This window comes from Hordeum vulgare, chromosome 6H (genome assembly GCF_904849725.1).
Source record: "Hordeum vulgare subsp. vulgare chromosome 6H, MorexV3_pseudomolecules_assembly, whole genome shotgun sequence".
In the NCBI taxonomy this organism is placed as follows: Eukaryota; Viridiplantae; Streptophyta; class Magnoliopsida; order Poales; family Poaceae; genus Hordeum; species Hordeum vulgare.
In genome coordinates this window covers 557335430-557356293 of record NC_058523.1, presented here as the reverse complement: position 1 = coordinate 557356293, position 20864 = coordinate 557335430, and the positions used below count along the sequence as shown (strand labels likewise).

The 20864-nt window shown below is 43.1% G+C and overlaps 2 protein-coding genes and 1 pseudogene across 2 annotated transcripts; all 3 read right to left on the bottom strand.

Moving 5' to 3' along the window:
* Nucleotides 1-1418: 1418 nt before the first annotated feature.
* Nucleotides 1419-1999, bottom strand: LOC123405509. Its single transcript, XM_045099168.1, has one exon. It carries the CDS (start codon nucleotides 1983-1985, stop codon nucleotides 1572-1574), a length of 414 nt encoding a protein of 137 aa, XP_044955103.1. The 5' UTR covers nucleotides 1986-1999; the 3' UTR covers nucleotides 1419-1571.
* Nucleotides 2000-2182: 183 nt separating this feature from the next.
* LOC123405902 lies at nucleotides 2183-6895 on the bottom strand. Its single transcript, XM_045099420.1, has 5 exons — nucleotides 6889-6895; nucleotides 6689-6796; nucleotides 6380-6574; nucleotides 2432-3462; nucleotides 2183-2356 (listed from the first exon to the last, which is right to left on the bottom strand). The coding sequence occupies exons 1-5, from the start codon at nucleotides 6893-6895 to the stop codon at nucleotides 2183-2185; spliced, it is 1515 nt and encodes a 504-aa protein (XP_044955355.1).
* A 3864-nt stretch (nucleotides 6896-10759) lies between these two features.
* LOC123403897 lies at nucleotides 10760-11469 on the bottom strand (annotated as a pseudogene).
* Between the last annotated feature and the right edge of the window lie 9395 nt (nucleotides 11470-20864).

Genomic DNA, 20864 nt, shown 5'->3' with positions numbered 1-20864 from the left:
CACCTACAAAGCACCATGAAAACGCCCCGGGGAACACCTACAAAGTGCCACTCCTCCGTACTTAGCTTCGGGAGCGCCCGGGCGGGGCGCCCAGCTGCTGCCCACCGTAGAACGACGTTGCATTGAGCTCTGTAGGGGGCTACATGATGCGGCCGGAGGAGGACCCATAGAAATGGCGCAGGCGCGCCGGGGGGGGGGGGGGAAGGGATGAGCATGCATAGCTGCTGGAGTCAACGCCGGCCACCACAATATTCGTCACTGTCACCACCGTGCTGGATATGCCGCGGTCGGCCACCGCCCCGCCGTCCTAGGTCACCGGCCCAATCGCCCTCCCAGATTTAGCAGCAAGACAAGCAACGTGAGCGGACACCCAGCTGCGAAAAACGGTCATGAAACAACGGCTGCCGGATCCGATGGTCGCCGAGTCTGCGGACGAGCGAGCGTGATCGGCCGGCCGAAGGTAAGGTTTTCCCTAGCACAAGCCTCTAACTTGTAAGTATTTTTGGAATGGAGTGAGTATATGTGTACTGATATGTGCAAATACATGTACCACCTTAATGTATGTATTTACATCCCCGCAAAAAGATACATGTATTTACATGGGTTGTATAGAGTAGATGATGTTGGATAATCTTGTTGCATTGGCACGCATGTAGGGTTTACTGTTTAATGCATGTTTGTTTTTTGAAAAAAATGTACGTGTGTACACGGGATGGACGTGTGCATATACGTGGTCTTTGTAATAAGCATGGAAATAGGGTCATTAGCCGGAAGCGTACGTTGTTTACGTTGCGGCTATTAGTACGTGAAGTTAGTTGGGTTAGTTGAGCCATGATACGCATTTGTGGGATGGCACTAGTCATGCGGATCATGGCGAAGAGTCCGGCCGGGTTTAGATGGCCATGTTTGCATGTAATCTAGTTAAATAAGAGGAAGAAATAGAAACGCCGGAGGCAAGTAGAACGGCACCAAAAGATCTCTCGTGTGTGTGTCCCAGTGTTTTCTTCTTCACCGTGCGTGTGTGTTTCCGGCCTGTGATCCAACAGATGAAATACATGGAGCCGATCAAAATGGGCTTCTCTTCAGGGCTTGCTTTTTTCTTTTGTTCAGGGGTGTAATGTTTGATCGATGCAGCTTCCTGGCCCTCTGAATGTCTTCCTCCATATGGTATTTTGTATCCTCTTGAGATTAGGCAGAACGGACTTCTACGCTACTTTTCACATAAAGTTGTTTTAGCAATGTACTTAGATTTGGGGATAATTTTTTGCTGGAGCCTTGATTTACACCCGTGCCTTAATTAGTTGCTCCAATTTATAATATTAATATCTCTACACACTTGGGTCTCAAATTTAACTGGATCACTAAATTTAACTTGGTTGGAGTATATAAAAGCGTTTAGATCACAGTACGGAGGGAGTACATTCAGCTGAAATTAGCTATACAAGGAGTTGCAACCACAAAAGCAGACCCAACAATAAAACCTAGCAAAGACTTCAACCGACTAGTATTAAACATGCCGAGTCTCAATTAATCCTTGATCGATGTTCAGCCATTATTAAACAAGCCAAGTCTTAACATACCCTTGGTTGATGTTCAGCCCTTATTTCAACAGATCTGAAGATGTGGATTTTGGCAAGTGGTCCAATGCCCCGGGGCAATCGCTTCCGGACTGCACGCTGATCCTCATCTGTATACGGGAACTTTATCGGCAGATTTGCGCCTGGGCATTCTAAACGCACCCATGCATCATGCAGGCACTCACGTTGTAATTCATCTAAGCACTTCCTGCATGCCATTCTATCATATAGGTACACATCCTGTAGATTCACCGCTGCCTTCAGGACACGCCTGACATGATTCACCATGTAGTCTTTAGCCTTAAAGCCGAAGAGGATGAACTTGGCCAGACAGCGGTGCTTGAAATTTGGTGTGGGTGATTCCCACTCAACGCCCTTGTTCTCGCCAATCTCCTGGTTCATCTCCATTTCACATTTATGATCCACTACCTACATGCATGGCACCCATACGAGAAGAGGTTAACTTTGGACTCCAAGTGAAAGCACAGTCACATGGAACCATGCAATGGAAATAATAAAACAAGGGAGGTGAGGACATCCAGTCGGGTAGTAGAGCAACTCCTCGAGAAGTAAACAAAAAGAAAGTAAGAATAGAACAAGCTTTATTAGCTATAAGAACATACCATCATGTAGAGCTCTTCCAGGGACGGCGCCGCTTCCAAAAAGAACATTGTCCAGGTGAGATCATACCCTTCAGGAATTTTATCGAGATTGAGAAACCTTAGTTGCTGGAACACATATGCCTGCCTTCTGGTCAAACACTCTGGTTGAACCCAAATCTGCAACAATAAGCAAGTGATAGAATGAGTAGAGAACAATTGAGGCCAAAACAAAGCAATCAACCCACAACTTACCTTTTCGCATTTAAACCCCAATGTTAGGTCTTGAACAGAGGTCTCACGAAGAAACGTACTCAACTTGACCATTTTGCGAGTAATATTTAAGAGTCTCAGAACCCCAAGCAATGGGACATAGCCCAGCACCAGTGGTGGCTCTTGCGGAGATCCCACAATCTCAAGCGCCAGCCATGTGAGCTTCGGAACCCAGGTGAGTTTGACCATGTCAAAACAGCAATTGACAATACTGAGGTCACTGAGCTGTGCGTGTTCAACTTCGAGAGTTATCCAATCCTCTGTGTCACAATTGAAAAAACCTAAATAATTTAATTGCTTGCAAGTGACAAGGATGTTGGAGACAAAGTCAGATTCACGGAATCTCAAATTCTCCAGGTAGAGGCGTGTGAGACCAGCAAATGCATTGTGACATTCATTAAAAAATGACACAAACCGTGTCCCGTAGTTCACCAGATCATCAATCTCGCACTCTTCCTTTTCTGTCAAAACAGAGAATTCGGCTTTCTCGACCTTGAGTGTCGCCATGGCATTGCCAACAGTATGCCCAATGGATATGGGGGTATCACCTCTCAAGTAGAACGTCGTGCTCAAGAGGCGGATGGTGCATCCACCTGGATCCCTGTGTGCCAGCATGCTCTTTGTTGCTTTGACCACAGCTGCATTGGCTGCATTGACTGCATTGATCCTACGCAATGCATTGGTCCGAACCAATTTTCTGTCCAATTTATCATCAGATATGCTAGTTTGTGGGGACAGAAAATCGCAAGCACTTATTTGAAGCCGTGAGAGATTGGCAGGAAGCTGACTCAAACGTCTGGAGAGGACACTTGTTCTTGTAACATCACGGAAATCGAGGCGGTCAAGAATGTTGACCAGTATGTCATTGGGCAACTTGCTGATCCTATCATCTTCCTTACATTTCTGCAGTTGAAAGAAATCAGAGTTGTTATCACATTGCAGACAATTACGCAGTATCGATAGTCTCAGAGATGCAGTTTGTCTACTGTCCCAAAGACGCAGCTTTGATTTGCCTAAGACAACACAGAATCGATGAAAAAAATGTAGCAAAAACTAAATTTCGATAAGACTCCAAAGATGAAATTTGAATGCTGTGTGAAAGACTGCAATTTGACCCCAGGTTTCTAAGGACACCCCCATGATTCCCTCGTAGATCTGCTGATGGCAATTTATCATACTTTCCCACAAAACGGTGCAAATTTGATTATACGCATCTTATAGTTTCCAACAGAAAGAAGGAATTTCGACATGTTCCCAACAAGAAGTTGAAGTTTTGTCCAAGAGTTCTAATTATGGTTGCTACTCCCTCCGTAAAGAATTATAAGAGTATTTACATCACTAAAATAGCGATCTAAACGCTCTTATATTTCTTTACAGAGGGAGTACTTTTTACTGTTCCTTCTTTGTGAGATAAGACAAATTTGTAACAAAAATGTACTACTAAAAACTAATTTTTGAAAGATGCAATTTGAATGCTGTGTCAAAGACTGCAATTTGACCCCAGGTTGCTAAGGACACCCCCATGATTCCCTCGTAGATCTGCTGATGGCAATTTATCATACTTTCCCACAGAAGGGCGCAAATTTGATTATACAAGTTTTGTAGCTTCCAACAGAAAGAAGGTTAAGTTTTGTCCACGAGTTCTGACTGTGGTTCCTATATATTACAGTACTATTCCTTGTTGTGAGAAGTATTTATATATTTTGGAGGACCAACTCACCACTTCACCAGACTGTCGAGGGAGGATTCCGCCTTGGCCGATGGTTTGGCCGTCAATTTGGCAGCCCGTCGCCGGCGACTAGTCCTCGCCATCGCCTGAGTTGCCGCCGGTTAGTCTGAAAACTGATGTCTAGGGAGTTGCTGCTGCGCTTCTTGTACTAAGGCCCTGTTTGGAACCATCCAGATTATATAATCCAGTTTTTATAATCTATTATGTCTCCAAACAGGACAACTTATGATGTAGATTATAAAAACTAGATGGATAGATTATTAAAAACTCACAATCTATTCTATACCAGCTAAAATCAGATTATGGATTGCTAATGACTCATTACCCTTGTAAAGTTGGAGATAATTACATTCCTACCACCACAGCCCTCCTTTTTTTAATAAAACAGAGGGCAAACATATCATTATGCAATGTAAACCTGGATTACAGTTTATATAATCTGACCTCCAAACATGTCCACCTAGATTATTTTTATAAACCAGATTATATAATCTATCTTCATAATCCAGATTATCATAATCTATTATGGTTCCAAACAGGGCCTAAGATTGGCGGTGCTGCCCGGCCAGATATAGATATATATATATAGCTGCTGGGTTCCCGCCACCAATGGAAACTCGGAGACTGGATTCGAAAGAGGACCTGATTCTGATTGTAGCCCGGGAAGGACTGCTTTGATTCCGGATTGCCACTAAAAAAGGGAACCGCTTCGATTGCGGATTGCGGCTCGGAGTGGAGCCGCTTGATTGCTTCGATTGCGGGAGGGCATGGGCGGCGTGGTTGGGAAGATCACCATTTTATCCTGCGGCCTGCAGTGGAGGAATGATGGCCTTTTTGTCTTCTTTTTTTGAGAATCTGGACTGGAGGAATGATGGGCTAAGGCCCAATGTTCCTGACGTGAGGCCGATCTGGACCTGCGTATTTCGTTCTGCAAAGAAATAGCTTTGTAGATTGCCTCAAAAAACAAAAACAAAAAAACCTTCGTATTTCAATAAAACGACGGGTCATTCGAGCAAGTGATGTAAAAGATGGTGTGCCAAGATGGAGAATATTTGGGAAATCGCAATACGCGACAAGAGAGAGCTACTAAAATTATTGCGTGTATTAAAGTAAAATCCTCATTAGGCGGGAATTGAAAAAAGTTCACGCATTTATCATTTATCAGAAATTATAAGAATTAAGAAAGAAAAAATGTAAAAATGAAATGACGAACAAATTCAAAAAAACAGTAAGTGTATGAACCCAAAAGAAAGGTAATCAATCACGTCCTAGAGAAGTGGCCTCGTGGTTATTGCATCATACTTGGAACCCGCAGCTCGCTGGTTCGGTTCGAACCCCCATAACACACGTTAATCGGCGCCTGCATTGGTAAATAGGATTTGTCAAAAGACGGTGGCAAAATGGAAAATATTTGGGAAATCTCAATATGCGTGAAGAGAGATTCGCTAAAATTGTTGCGAGTATTAAAAGAAATCCTCATCTTAGTTCTTCCATTCCGTGTCAGAAAGCAACGATTCTGAAACAAGTAAATTCATCCAGGGCAGCAAACTAGTTTAGCATGCACACTCCATAAACAAGATACCATATCAACGACCTGTCACTGCCTAAGAGGAAAATGGCCACACACAAAAAGGTTCGCTTTCTTTATTGTCAAAGAAAATGAATTCCTTTAGGGCAAAGTGCTGACTTAGCAACACAAACTTCCTTCCTTGATCTTGCGAAAGCTTATCATGTAGGAGACATAGATCAAGAAGTATTACACTCATAAAACTAAATCAGATCATAAATACTAATACTAACAGAAGTGGGAACATTAGCAAGGTGAGAAACTATACCTCACATGTGTCAAGTTTTAGAACAAGAGTAGAACTAAGAGCGAAATAATGTACATGGTGAAAACAAGTCTTCTAATATTCCAAGTATTTTCCGTTCCCCTTGTCAAATAGCATTAAATGGTCTCTTCCCGCATCTAAACCAGATGATGAGCACGAATTAGTCCCGGTTCTACTCTTGTTCACATGATGCTGAGGACCGAAAGACCATTAGTCTCGGTTCAAATGAAAACCGGGACCGATGCCCGGTTCGGTTTGCCGGGGCATTGGTCCCGGTTCGGTTCACCTCATTAGTCCCGGTTCGGGGCAAAACCCGGGACTAAAGATCCAGCGACTGCCACGATATTCTGAATCTTATAACAAACTTACTTGTCTGAGTATGGGCAGTCAGTTTTTCAGTTGGGATTAGCATATCTCTTTTCTTCCGATAAGAAGCCCGCCTCCTTGCATTTATTTGCTCCCTTTGTTCATCAGTCAAAATGTTTTTGCGTCCAACTGGAGGAATTTGCATTGTTTCTTTGAATTTATTCAAGACAATTCCTGTCTTCATTAGAGAAGGGTTGGCTGTTTGGAAAAGAATGTGTCAACATACATGCAAATACAATATACAAGTACAATGCATATTAAAGTGCAAACATACAAGAGTATTATGATTAAGAAAACATTTAACAACGATACCTGATATCGTAAGGGGAGGCACATTTTCATCATGTTTGCCTGTAATTGATAATGACAACGCTGAATCGTTGGGTGATAAGGATGTAACACTGTAGCCAGTTGATATGACTGGTTAAACATTATTATTAAAACATATTCAGAAACATATCACAAACATCGCGCAATTCGTTACGTTAATCATAAACATATCACAAACTTACTTGTCATCGTATGGGGAGTAAGTTTTTCATCTGGAATAAGCATATCTTTTTCCTTCTGATAAGAAACCCGCCTCCTTGCGTTTATCTGCTCCCTTTGTTCATCAGTCAAATTTTTTTTGCGTACAATTGGAGGTACTCGCTTTTGTTGTTGGTGTTCTTCACGACAACTCCTTAAAGATACAGTTTTCAAAATACAATGACTAATCATCATATTCAAGTACAACGCTACGCCAGTATGATGAACCATAAAACATCTAAAAACGCTACCTGATATCGTAAGGGGAGGCACGTTTTCATCATGATGGAGTGTAGTTGATAGTGACAACTCTGCATCGTCATGTGAGAATGATGTAACACCGTAGCTAGTTGGGTTGGCTGGTTAAACATCATTATGAAAACCTATTCAGAAAATCATGACGTCTTATAAATCAATACGATATTCTGAAAACATAACACAAACTTACCTGCAATCGTAAGGGGAGTAAGTTTTTCATCTGGGATAAGCATATCTCTTTTCTTCCGATAAGTAGACTGCCTCCTTGCGTTTATATTCTCCCTTTGTTCGTCAGTCAAATTTGTTTTGTCTTTCGATAAGCAGACTGCCTCTTTGGTGTTATTAAAGACAACCCCTCGTGTCATGTTAGTTGGGGTGGCTTTTATTCAAAAACAACAAATACTCAATCAGACTCAAAAAAGCCAGTATTCAAAAAAATGCCGACTCATGCTGAAAAATAAAATAGACAAACAACGATACTTGATATCGGGAGGGGATGCACGTTTTCATCATGATAAAATATAGCTGGTGAACACAACGTTTGCATGTTTGTGTTCATATGTTCCACTTTTTTGTCACACAATAATTCATTGCGTCCACATGAACTTGTTTTGCTTTTTAAATTTACCATACCTATCATGACTGATCAACTCAAACAACATATCATTGTTAATTATGAAAGAAATATTTGCATTGTATTAATTATGAAAGACATATAATAGATCAATGCGTCTCGTGTTCCACATGAACATATACCTGGTGCAATATTTGCATTGTCTTTATCAATATTTTCCCCATCTATAGTCCCTGCATAATAAAAGCCAAGTTGCGTATGGTGTTTGCCATGAGTAGGTTAACTCGATACCTCAACACATACCTGATCCAATTTTGCAATTGTTGTCATCATTGTCAGCTACGGCTATGCCATTTGCATTGTCTTCATCAATATTTGCCCCATCTATATTGTGTACAGCAGAAAATGTCGTTGGGTGAATGTTTGACATGAATAGCTTAACTCAATAGCAGGTCATATACCTGTAAGTACATCTAAACCTTTTGCATCTTGAGTAGACTTGCTTTTTGAATTACCCATTCCTAAAATGAGTGAGTTTGTACTCAGCATGGCCTCATCAGGCATCCTTGGAGATAAAACATGGTAACCCTATTTAGTAGCAATGCACAGATATTTAGTAGCAATGCTTTCACACTTATAGGTTTCAGGGTTACCGATAAAATGTCAGTGGTTTCAGGGTTTTAATTCAGCTGATATGGAGGGACTATTTGAGATTTCTTTCATAAAAAAATGGAAAATCCATTTTTTAGAAGTTAAATAAGGTACTCGCGTGTTTTTCTTCTTTTGGCAAAGGGTCATATCGAGTAAAAGAGCATCTCTGTGATCTTCATTATTAAGGTCCATCTATGTGGTTGTATTTTCTCAATACAAAATTATAGCTTGCCATACACATCAAAAGCATACTTATATCAAGATGTAGTGCATATTCAACCGGAAGTACGGTTTTTTATATTTCGAACTGAATTGCAAATGGACTCGATCTCTCTAAAAGCTTCCTTATACGCGGACTCTTATGGTTCTCAATACAAAATTATAGCTTGTCATGTTAGCTCCTTGGTTTTATGCTTGCTCCGTTTATAACAAATGGTACACCTTGGCTTTTAACAAATGATATTGTCAAACATGCCCTCTCAACTACAGATGTCAGGTCACCGTTTATTTTCATATCCTTGGTTCTACACACATTAGCTTATTGAATTTTCTATCTATATGGGTATCTGCATGAAGTTCTATACTGTGTGGTTTGCAGGACAAGCCCGAGCATCCTCCAGAAAGCCAACTTCCTGATACCATCCAAGGTGGACGAAAATAACAAATAACAAATCATGAACAATCAGTTTTTCCATGGTCAGTAAGATTTTTCCTTAGTTTCTTTATCTAGTTGAAAAGCAATTGCTAATAAATTGATCATCTGCATGCGTGTTAACTTCCATCTAGAACAAGAAGAAAGGGAGTATAAATAACATTACCAGATGATTTAAGTAGATCCGAAAACATCTACAGGTTCATAATAAGATGTATTTATGTAGATCTTAGCACTTTGACCGTCATCTCTACATATGTATTTATGTAGATCCAGAACCATGCACAGGTTCAGGATCCGATGTACTTATGTAGATCCAGAACCATGAACGTCTGGATCGGGATTGTAGTGAGATTAACATAGATAATACCTTGAAGATCCGCAATCTGTATTCAAGAACAGCGACGACGGTGATCAAGTACACCGATGAGGCCGACGGGCATCATTTACGCGGTCGATGACGGCGCAACAGACCGCCGCCGTTGACGACGGCGGTCTGAGGGAGCCCCCCGGCGAGTGCGGCTTCGGCGTAGGGTGGCGATGTGCGGCGGGGCTGTTATGCGATCGGGGGAAACCTAATGACGATCGGCGGTGTTTTTATTTCGCATGAATGTGCGGGTTTTTTTTGGCATGGGCGTGGGATAGAGCAACTCACGTCATGGTCTTTTTTTATACCGTGCAGAGACGAAAATTAACCAGAGCGGTGGAAGGGTGGACGAAAAAAGACCATGTTCGTTTTTTTTGTCGTGCGCTAGGGATAGAGCAGCTCACGGCGTGGTCTTTTTTGGTAGCGTGAGAAGACGAAAATAAACCAGAGCGGTGGGAGGATGGACGAAAATAGACCAGTGAGCGCCGGCTATCAACTGCCCCTTTAGAAGTAGAGATACAGTCAAGTGAAGGAGGCAGCCACACAACATTTGTAACCGCGGGAGGGAGGCCAACATGGTACTCAGATAATATGGATTTACCCGGAGAATGACGCTCAGTAGCTCTATAGAAATTTAACTGGACTAAGGACGGTCTCCCTTCCCTCTCCAAAAGTCACATTGTTTCTCAAAATTCATGCTCCAAAACATAAACACGAATTGCGAGCGCACGTACAGCATATGATATTAAGAAAAAATAACAACCACTAGGGGCCTGAATTCACAAAAAATACCATCTCCGGGGAGATCCCATATATACCTATCGCCAAACGCAACACATAGCCTTTTTGTGCATGACACCAGAGCATAAAACATACTTTCCTCTTCGACACCACAAATAGAACACATAAATGAGGTGGTGGTAAAAAATATAGCAATCAAAATAACGAAGAATTATGAAACTTTGTGGCTTTGATTATGACAAAATGTTGTAGCCGCTTATAAATTTGATGGAAGATAACCTTGGCCGCCGATCGCACAGATCCAAACACCTAAGGGCCTGTTTGGATCAGCGTTTGCGCGTGAAATACCTCCGTAAAAAATACATGCCTTGATCGGTCGTTTCATTTCTAGTCCGAAATTACTCATTGACCGGTAAATTACACGTGTAAAAGAATACCTCTGTATTATTTTACACCCAGTCCAAGCGCAGCCTAAAGAGTGCACCTAAAACCCTCCTAAACCAACCATCGAGATCTCATCAGACAGACAAAGGGAAGACACGACTCACGCAAACTTATTTTAGATCAACGACGCGACATGGGATGGGAGGACGACGAACGGCTGATGAATGCCTAGGGGAGCTGGCCGCAGTCGGCGACGACGACATACTTGGCGCAGGTGCCGCTGCGGGAGCCCACCTTCTCGATGTTCCTGACGACGTCCATGCCCTCGACGACCTCGCCGAAGACGACGTCCATGCCCTCGACGACCTCGCCGAAGACGACGTGCTTGCCGTCGAGCCACGGGCAGGGGACGGTGCAGATGAAGAACTGGGAGCCGTTGGTGTTGGGCCCGGCGTTGGCAATGGAGACCATCCCTGGCTTGGTGTGCTTGAGGTTGAAGTTCTCGTCGGGGAACCTGTCCCCGTAGATGGACTCGCCGCCGCGGCCGTCGCCGCGGGTGAAGTCGCCGCCCTGGCACATGAAGTCGGGGATGACGCGGTGGAACTTGCTGCCCTTGTAGTGCAGCGGCTTGCCGCTCTTGTCGACGCCCTTCTCGCCGGTGCAGAGCGCGCGGAAGTTCTCCGCCGTCTCTGGCACGTCCCTGGTGAAGAGCCTCATCACGATGCGGCCTGCGGGGGCGCCGCCGAGGGTCACGTCGAAGAACACCGTCGGGAGGAGGAGGAGGCTGTGGGCGTCGACGAGGGCGCGCCACGCGCGGCACACACGCCGGGACTTGCGGCAGCGTCGCAGGGGAGGCGGCGGAGGATGTCGAGTAGCACGTCGTAGGGGAAGCACACGCCGTTGCAGTTGCCGTCGCCGTCGCCGTCGGTCCCTTCCATGTGGCCGGCCGGCAGGCGGGCGTGTAGATCGATGAGCAAGGAGAAGTCGCAGATGTTATGATCCACGAGGGAGTCTGTCTCCGTTAGGACTAGTTTGGTTAAGGGAGATTGGGGAGGTTTTGAGAGGGAGGGATTTCATGGGATCGTTAGGCCTAGTTTGGTTAAGGGGGATTGGAGAGGTTTTGAGAGGGAGGGATTTCAGGGGATTTGGTGAATCCCTTTGTTCCACCAAATCCTCTCAAATTTCTGGGGTTTTGCTTCCACTAGTTGTCTGAAGAGGGTTTTGAAACACGTGGATAGGAAGGGATTGAATGGAACGGAGGGGATTGAGCTAAGCAAACCCCTCCTATCAAATGGGCGCCCGAGTATCTTTAGGGTTTCTGGGGCCCTCGGGGATTTTTCTCTCAAAATCTCCCCAATCCCCCTTAACCAAACGAGGCCTTATGTACGTGAGTTGGTTTCGAATCCATGCCCAACACGCAACGCAACGCACGATTTTGGTCTTTCTATTCTATGCGGGGATTGATTGATTTTGCTTTGGTTTGGATCGGGCAATATGGTATGGTACGTCAAGCTGCCAATCTCCCCTATCTCTTCCTAATAATAAAGCAAATACGGTTTCTGGTCGTCCGTTTTGAAAATTACCCCTAAAGTGTGCATAAATTACCCACCATGCCACCGGTAAGTAATAGAAAACGTTTCACAAAGCGAAAAATCTTAGACTGGACCGCCCCATGTAAAAACCTCCTATATTACGCTCTGCATGCTGGAAGAATATCCAGCACACCATATGGGCCGGCCCATGCACATGCGCCTGCTTTTAGTTCTGTTTATTTATTTATTTTCAGTTCCGTTTCATTTTTCTATTTAAATAATCTAGAACTTCAAATGATCTTTAAAATTTTAATAAACTGAAAATTATAAATCAACATATTTAAAAAGTTAAAATGTTTGTGACTTCAAAAACTGCTCGCATATACAATAAAATGTTTGCAATTTTAGAAAAAATGTTTGTACAATAAGAAAAGTCCATGATCTCAAGTACAATTACATGTATTAAAAATTATTAAAGGCATTTAACAAAATGATTTCTAATTCAAAATATGTTAATGCATTTAGAAACTGTCCTAAAATTTTAAAAATAGCTAATGCCTGTTTTGTTAGTTTCTTTTTTTATTTAAAAATTTCCGTTCCATTTTTGTTTATTGATAATTTAAATAATTTAGAATTACAAAAACTTTTGCATATTAAAAAATAGGAATTTTTATTTGAAATGGTGACGAATTTTTTTTGAAATAGAAATAGGATTCAAAAAAAGCGCCGTTTTTTTTTTTGCAAATTTCAAAACAATGTCCATGAATTTAATAAATATATGACTGATTTATAAAAATGTTTGTTTATTCAGAAAAATTCATGCGTTTCAAAAAATGTTTGTGAATTTAAAATAAAATCCTCCAACATAAAAAATTATGTTCGTCTTTTCTTGAATTGGTCGCCAATTCAAAAGAAAACATTTAAACCCGTTCGAAATATAAAAAATATTCATGATTTTTAGTAAATGTTTGTGAATTGTAAAAAATGTTCTCGATTTTAAAATTATTCCCATATTTGTAAAATTGTTCACGAAAGATCTAATGTATGCAGTTAAACATGAATGCTCCTAAGTCTTTGTGACAATATACCTGTGTGAATTTTGAAGAATTAACTGTTGGATGGATCGGATTATTATTGTATGTTTTTTAAAAAAAATCTTGAAATTCAGAATAAATCTTTGAGTTACCAAGATTTTTGACAACCATGATATATATTTTTTGAAAATATAAAGATTGCTTCAACTTGTGAATAAATTTAAAAGAAGAAACATTTTCTTGCATTTATGCACAAAATTTCTAAATCAAGCGATGATATGTGAACATAATGTGGTCACCATCATTGGAGATTATGTTTTTTTTCTTCCGTGGCAACGCACGGGAGCGCTTCTGCCATCCATCGTGATGTTTTTGCAAAAAAACTCTTCTGTTTTTTCAAAATCAACCCGGAGTCCACACTACCCGACGATAAGTGAAAAAAAACATTTCATATGGAGCCGTCGTCGTTGACTGCCTCACACGAGAACACGGGGGTTCCTCCGCCGACGCCGCCGCGCCCCCAACTATCCAATCCGCGGTGCCCGCCCCGGTGCCGCCGCCTGGCCATCACACGCCCGTGGCCGTGGCCATTTGCAACCACCGCGTTAGCATTCGGCGGCGGCCGGCCGTTTGTGATTCCTGAGGGACTTATCCTCCTAATCTATGGGCGAGGCGAGCTGGCGACAGGGAGGCATGATGCTCCTCCGTCGAGGCGAGCTATGGTTGCGGGGTTGGGCGTTCGCCCCGCTGACGCAGCGCCCAACCTCCTGCGCGATTACGCAAGGGCTCCAGGAGGCGGGGAAGCGTCAGAGGTCGACGCGAGGCGGATCTGGTCAGGATGCAGCGCGGCCGCTGACTCATTCAGTCGGCGGGACGGCTTAGGTATCACCCTATCCCTCATCTCTTGATCCCCTCTGCTATCTTGAGATGCACCTGGATGTGGGTGATTTCATGGCCTTTATGGCCTTGGAATCGGCCTCCCAAATGCAGTGAGCTCCTTGAGTACGGTCAGATTTCTCCCTCCTCCTCCTCCTTCTGGCTCACCTATTCCTAGCGCAAGTTCTATTAAAAACGCAGATAAGAAAATGTGTGTAGGCAGATATTTGTAGCATACACATGGATTAGGCAATTGTTTTCCTATGCGTTTGATAAGTTAGCAGCTCCACTTATCTTTATGGGTGTTACTTAATTTTGGATACATTCACACCTGAACAATCGAAGCTCGTGTAATACTTAATGTTATTATAGTCATGCCATTACAGTGTGATTTACTATCTACTTGCTCAGCATCCCTGCAAATAATGTTTGTAATTTCTAACAAATTTCAGATACTCTGCTGACTTTATTTTTTAAAGATTGACCCTAAGCGATGGTGCTTGGAGATAAACTTTTAGCTAAGATGTTATTCTGATGCTTTCTTCAATGAATTTTACTAATGAAATCTGGGTATGTTCTTCACCTTTATCATGTAATGCCCCATATTTGTGAGATGTTCTTTGCCATTGTACAAGGTACCTCATGCAATCTAAGTCAACTATTCTCCAGCAACTTTACCAGGAGAGAATTGAGGAAGCAGAAGTGACTTGCTGCTGAGAAATTTATGATATTTTAGGGCGATCAATGCTTCCTGGAAAGGATGTCACCGCCTTGCCGAACTGCAGTTCATGAAACGTATTACTTTTCCAAAAAATAAGTTCATGAAACGTACGTTACAGCAGTAGAAAATCGAGTCGGTTTAGTAATTCCAAACTTTGTTTTGTCTTTCCTTTTCTTGATGAAGCAACGAGTCATGATTATATTTCTTTACAGTTAGAAAGAAATTAGAAACATAAGATGTCCTAAGTTCAGTTGCATCAGAGATACCTGATAACATTTTTTTTATTTCAAACAAATACAATTAGATGATTTTGTCTTTAAATTGAAAGCCTTTTGCAGTGACTACTTGACTAAACACGCAACTTTCTAGGATTTTCATCTGTATCACACTTCATGCTTATTGCACAGAAAATTCAATTATTTCTCCATCTGAAGTTTAGAGGAGCACATGATTTGCTGCCTATGCTTTGTTCCATACAATTTGCTTTTATTCAACTCTGTGTAACTAAATGATTATTAAAATTGGATTTGTTTTTGCAGGTATTTTGTTAAAAGCTGAAATCCATCACAGCACATAATCCAAGGATGAAGACCCCTGAGGTGCTGAAGAACCGTTCGACTGGGCTTCATATCCATCGGAACATCAGGAGATCCCCGATGTTCATCATGTTATATTATTAAGTTTGCCTATATCTTTTTATTAGTTTTAAAGTGGAAGCACTTATTTTCTTAGGATGTAAAACATTGTTTGGAGAAATTAATCATAGAACTAACCTTCCAGAGATTAACGGAAGGAGTAGCTGCACGCCTGCACTAATTTGTATATCACTAGTGGGGACAGGGCCTATAGTCCTGGCCCGTAAGGGGCTTTAGTCCCGGTTCACCAACCGGAACCAAAGAGGCGGGACTAAAGGCCTAACCTTTAGTCCCGGCCCTGTTCCAAGCCGGGACCAAAGGTGCTCCACGTGGGCGCCTCGGAGCGCCCTCAGGGGCAGGCCCTTTAGTCCCGGGTCTTAACACGGACCGGGACTAAAGAGTTTCTGCAGATTTTGTTTATTTTAGGGTTTTAGGGTTTTAGGGTTTAGGTGTTCGGGAGATTAACGTGATGCCTCGTTTGGTGTTAGGGAATTAGTTTTCATATAATTCTAAATATACATGTTTATGCATATATATAAGATTAACTTATCTTACAAGCGAGCATATATATACAATTATATGGAGATGTGAATTATCGGGACTAGAGTCCGTCTATTCGATTACATGGACCAACATCAGTAATGGCCCCTAGCTACACTAAATCGTCCTTTGTCATCTATAGCTTCCGTCCTCAGAAAGGTCGCAAGCTCCTCTGCAACAGCAATCGCGCGTTGCTCTGGTAGGTACTTCTCCCTCATGGTCGTGTACTATATAAGAAGAGGAGATGAATATGAATATCAATCATGATAACAAAGAATGAGGGGTAAAAATAGAGGTGTGAATGTTCATTGCTTACGTCGTATCTGTAATCCTTGTGCTCAGAGGTAAACGTGCGAATGGTCTCGCAAACATAATATCCGCATAGATGCGTCCCCCGTGGATGCTGGTCGCACTTTATGAGAATAGGATATATATAATCAAAATAATAATCTAGCATCATAAATGAATTGAAAATAGAAGTATATCATACTACTACTTACCTGAGCCGCTCTAAAGGTCAGCTTCTCATGCTCGATACCGGGAGTCACGCACTTGAACCGCTTCCAAACCCTGCCCGACAAGGAAAATGATTTGCTAAGTTTTTCATTAATTGATATATCAAAAAATCATCGAAAGAGACCGATAGAGCGCAAGAATGATTGAAATTACCCTTAGAGCATGTCCTGCAGGCTTTGGAATTGTTCCAAGGTTCTCGATAATGGGTCGAAGGCATCAACTCTTCCCTTATCAATTTGAATGTCCAACAGAATCCAATGGTAGCTGCACATGTATATATATATATATGTGTGTGTGTGTGTGTGTGTGTGTGTGTGTGTGTGTGTGTGTGTCAGTAACTTATCAATTACACTTATAAGTGAATGGACACAACAGAGTAAAGATCATCACTTGAAGTTGTATGGAAACAGTATGTGGTCACAGAAAATTTGATCTGTTAGAAACCTTAGAAGGTTTTCCTCCGTCTCCTTGGGTTTATCAGTTAGCGTCGCTATATGTATTTTATCTGGGTCAATAAACCCAATATTTAGGATGTTCCTACTTTTACATTCCAGAATCTTCATTCTGCATAATAGAGTACAAGTTATATGTAGACAATGAATTGAAATAACTAAACAAGTTATATGTAGACAACGAATTGAAAAACTTACAGACAATAGCAACTCATATGCGATTTGTCGAGGGCGTCGGCATTGTACATCTGGAAGATTTCATCAAAGTCGATATGGATTTCTTCGGGGCGGCCGTAGTACTTCCATGGGACATGCGCCACGATCATCGTTCTCCCATTCTTTGATTCACTTAAGTACCATGTATGCAAGTAACACATATTTGTTGGGAGATCATCAAACTTATCTTTGCTGACCAAAGGCGCTCCCATGACAAACTGTGGCTTAGGGGCTACCACGGCCTTGGGTAACCTGTCGTCTTGGGAAGCCAGAACGTCTTCAACCGGGATACCCCATTCATCCGCCCACTTCTTTGCTAATTCCAAATCTTTCCCCTGCACCAGAGAGGGAACATTCTCGGGTAACACCCTGAGGGGTGGGATCGACTGTTTGGCCTGTTGTCCAAGCTGAGGAACGTCTGATCCTTTTTTGCTTGTAGTTGAACTTGATTTGCTCCCACTTGCACTTGCACGTGATCTGCTCTTTTTCCCTTCCTTCTGCAATGTGCGTGTATAGTCATCAGGCTTATGGTGTAAGTCATACTGTGATGGAAGGGTCGTGAAGTATTTTGCATATGCTATTTGCTTCTCGGTGTATTCCGGGCGGGGCTCGGGTTCCTTCTTTTTCATCTGCGCATCATAATGTTCCTTTGCTATCATGGCATTTTCCTCGTCGGTAAGATCATAAGGTCTGATAGGAAGATTAGCATGAGGTACCATTGGGACGGGCAACAGTTTGCGCTTTGGGGAGCTCTGTTGCTTAGAGCTCATCGACGGAGCGTTCTTGCTGGCACGCTTCCGCTTAGTATCCTTAGCGGGCGGCGGCGGAGACGGACGACCCAAGTCCGGGCGGCGGTGATCGAGATGGACTCGTGTTGTGCTGGCCGTCGTCATGTGGAGGGCTTGGAGGTGATGGAGGTGTAGGTGACCTGCGACGACTCGGAGGCGGTGTTGTCCTTGGGGCCGGGCCTGGAAGCTTGATGTAGTTCTTGTCCCATAGGATGACTCCACCCAGTACTTCTCCGAGTGTCCTCTCATCTTCGGGTCCAGCTATGTCGAGCTCCATATCATGAAACCCCGCCATGATTTCATCCACCCCGACTTTAGCAAAGCTAGCTGGAATCTCACGGCCATGCCAGCGTGCATCAGGGCCAGAAGGTAAAGCTTGTCCGACAGCCACCTTCATGGATATGTTCTTGAATTTCTGATGGAGTTCACATGATGTTGACTCCTTGGTTCCATCCACAGGGTAGCCGGGACCGCCCTCTATCATTCTTCGTGCATCGTCGGGCGGGGCCTCAGATTCAGCCACGCTGCTTTTCCGCTTAGATGGGGCGCCGGTAATATCGAGTGCAGGATCTTCCTGGCACGCTACTCCTCTAAGCTCATCAATATGCTTCTGTTGCTCGTTAAGCCTGGCAAGCAACTGGTTGAACTTGTCATTCTCCTCATCCTGCTGTCGCTTCTTTGCTCTCGCTCGGCTTCTGTAAGTGTCTTGGTCTTTGGCAAACCCAAGCCACCACGGGTAAGAAGGACCGAAGCCTCGCGTTCGTCCTCCATGTTCGTCATTGCCGAGGACCAGTGTGAGCAAATCTTTCTCTCTATCTGCAGTGAACTGTCTTTTTCCCTCCTTAATTTCTTTCACTATCTTTTTCCAATTATCCCTGGGTATCCTAAGACCGTCACTGCAGATGAGGTCCCCTGTTTTTCGTCGTACGAACCACCATGCGCAAGGAACCAATTTCTTGCTCTCAATTCCCACTCATCACAGATGGGTTCAGGTATGATGCCTTTAGCTAGCAGATCTTGCTCTTTCTTATCCCACTTTGGGATGGCAGTCTCATAGCCCCCTGGCCCCAGCGTGTGGTGATATTTCTTCTTGTCGGCATTTTTCTTGTTCTTTTCTGATAATGTCTTGGCATCTTCTGACTCCTTGTACTCTTGAAATGCCTTCCAGTGATTCGCCTGCTTGGCTAGATACCCCTCGAATACTGGCACTTTCTTTGTCTTCCGATAGTTTTTCCATAGCTTCTTCTTTCAGCTACGGAACAGTTCGGCCATCTTCTTTAGAGTCCACTGCTTGACTTTGGCCCTCAGTTTTTTTGCGGCGTCTTCATTCTCACATTCTGGTAGGTTGAAATGTGACATGAGATCATTCCAAAGATTATCTTTGTACCTTTCGGCGACATAGTCACTATCGGCAGCCCCTTTGCGCTTGTTCCACTCCCGAACGCTGATCGGGACGTGATCCCTAACGAGAACTCCGCATTGCTTCTTGAATGTGTCAGCAGCATTCTTAGGAAGCTTGGGTTCGCCCGTAGGCAATATCACCTCAAAGGTGTAATGCGTCCGTGCATCCAACTTTTTAGTCGGGCCTCGTTTCGTAGCTTTGCTCGATGTGGAGGCCTAAGAGGGAGAAACATTCGTCAAATGAATGTATATGTATACAATATAGAGCTATCTCCAATATTTTTCACATATTACAAGTGATTTTCAAACTTCATATGTATACCTCCCGGACTTTATTATTTCTCCACCGGCTTCTCCATCAGTGGAGCTATCACCTTCTCCGTCATTGGATCTATCTCCTGCCCCATCGGCTTCATCTTCGTGTCGGTCGACCTCCATTCCATATCCGGAGGGGTTTAGATATGACGACGGAGATTCAGCTGGTTCAACGTCGGGGCTGTCTTTGATTATATCTTCGAGAAGTTCTTCCTCTTCGAGGTTCCTGATATGTGGATCCGTAGTTCTGCAAAAAACGGACATTTGATTAACTAATAAACTAACAAACTATATAAGAGGGGTTGGAAACTTCGAAGTGTCGTTTTATAGAGGAGGACCTTTAGTCCCGGGTCTTGTCTAGAACCTCAACTCTAAAATATGTCTAACGGATTATCTTAACCTTTAAGGATTTAACAAAATGGCGACATTCTAGATGTGTATAAAATGATCCTATTTTTCCTGGTCTCATCTACCCTTCTATATGTCACATTGTCTAGTGTCAAAGGACTTTGTTGAACTTTGTACCAAAAAAGAATTATTCTATCAGGAACTCCGTTCCAAAACAACTTTAGTCCCGGGTCGTGGCTCCACCCGGGACTCCTAGATTTCTGCATAGTGCTCTCTAATTTTAGTATTCAAAGTAGGAGTACTTTTCCAATTTGAGCATTCAATAAGCAAAACCAAATCGTAAAATAAAGTAGTATTCAAATTAGCATGCATTCAATTATAAGCAAAACTACATCATCTCTTGTGTCCGTACATCATCGAATATTATCACTAATACTCCTCGAATACTATCATACATATAGCATCACTAATACAGCTAGAACCGTAGCGCCCGACGGGTATCGTCGCGGGCGGTGGACACCCAAAGAGAAGGAACCATCACAGGATCATAGCTCCAGTGAGATCCCTGAAGAACCTGCCAGGTATGGTCGAACCTGCCCTCCAACGCAACCATGTAGCGACGGACGTGCTCATCCTACTCGCTGACACGGTGACGTACCACCTCCGCGGTGTCCGGAAGCCTCGGCACCGTCACTGGCCCACGCGACCGCCACCAAACAAGGATCGGGTCAACAACGGGCTAGCTCCTCACCAACCTACGCCCCCCGGAAGGTAGCACCTCTCAATACCAGCCGGGTGGAGCCCAGTCCCGGACATGGCCCCTCTGATCAAGCAGGTGTCCTCTGCCGAGTTGATGACGAGGATGCGGGATAAGCATCGTAAAATGAACTAAAAAAATAAACTAGTTCTATTAATTTTCTTGCTAAAAATAAACTAATTGTATATATAGTAAAATAAAA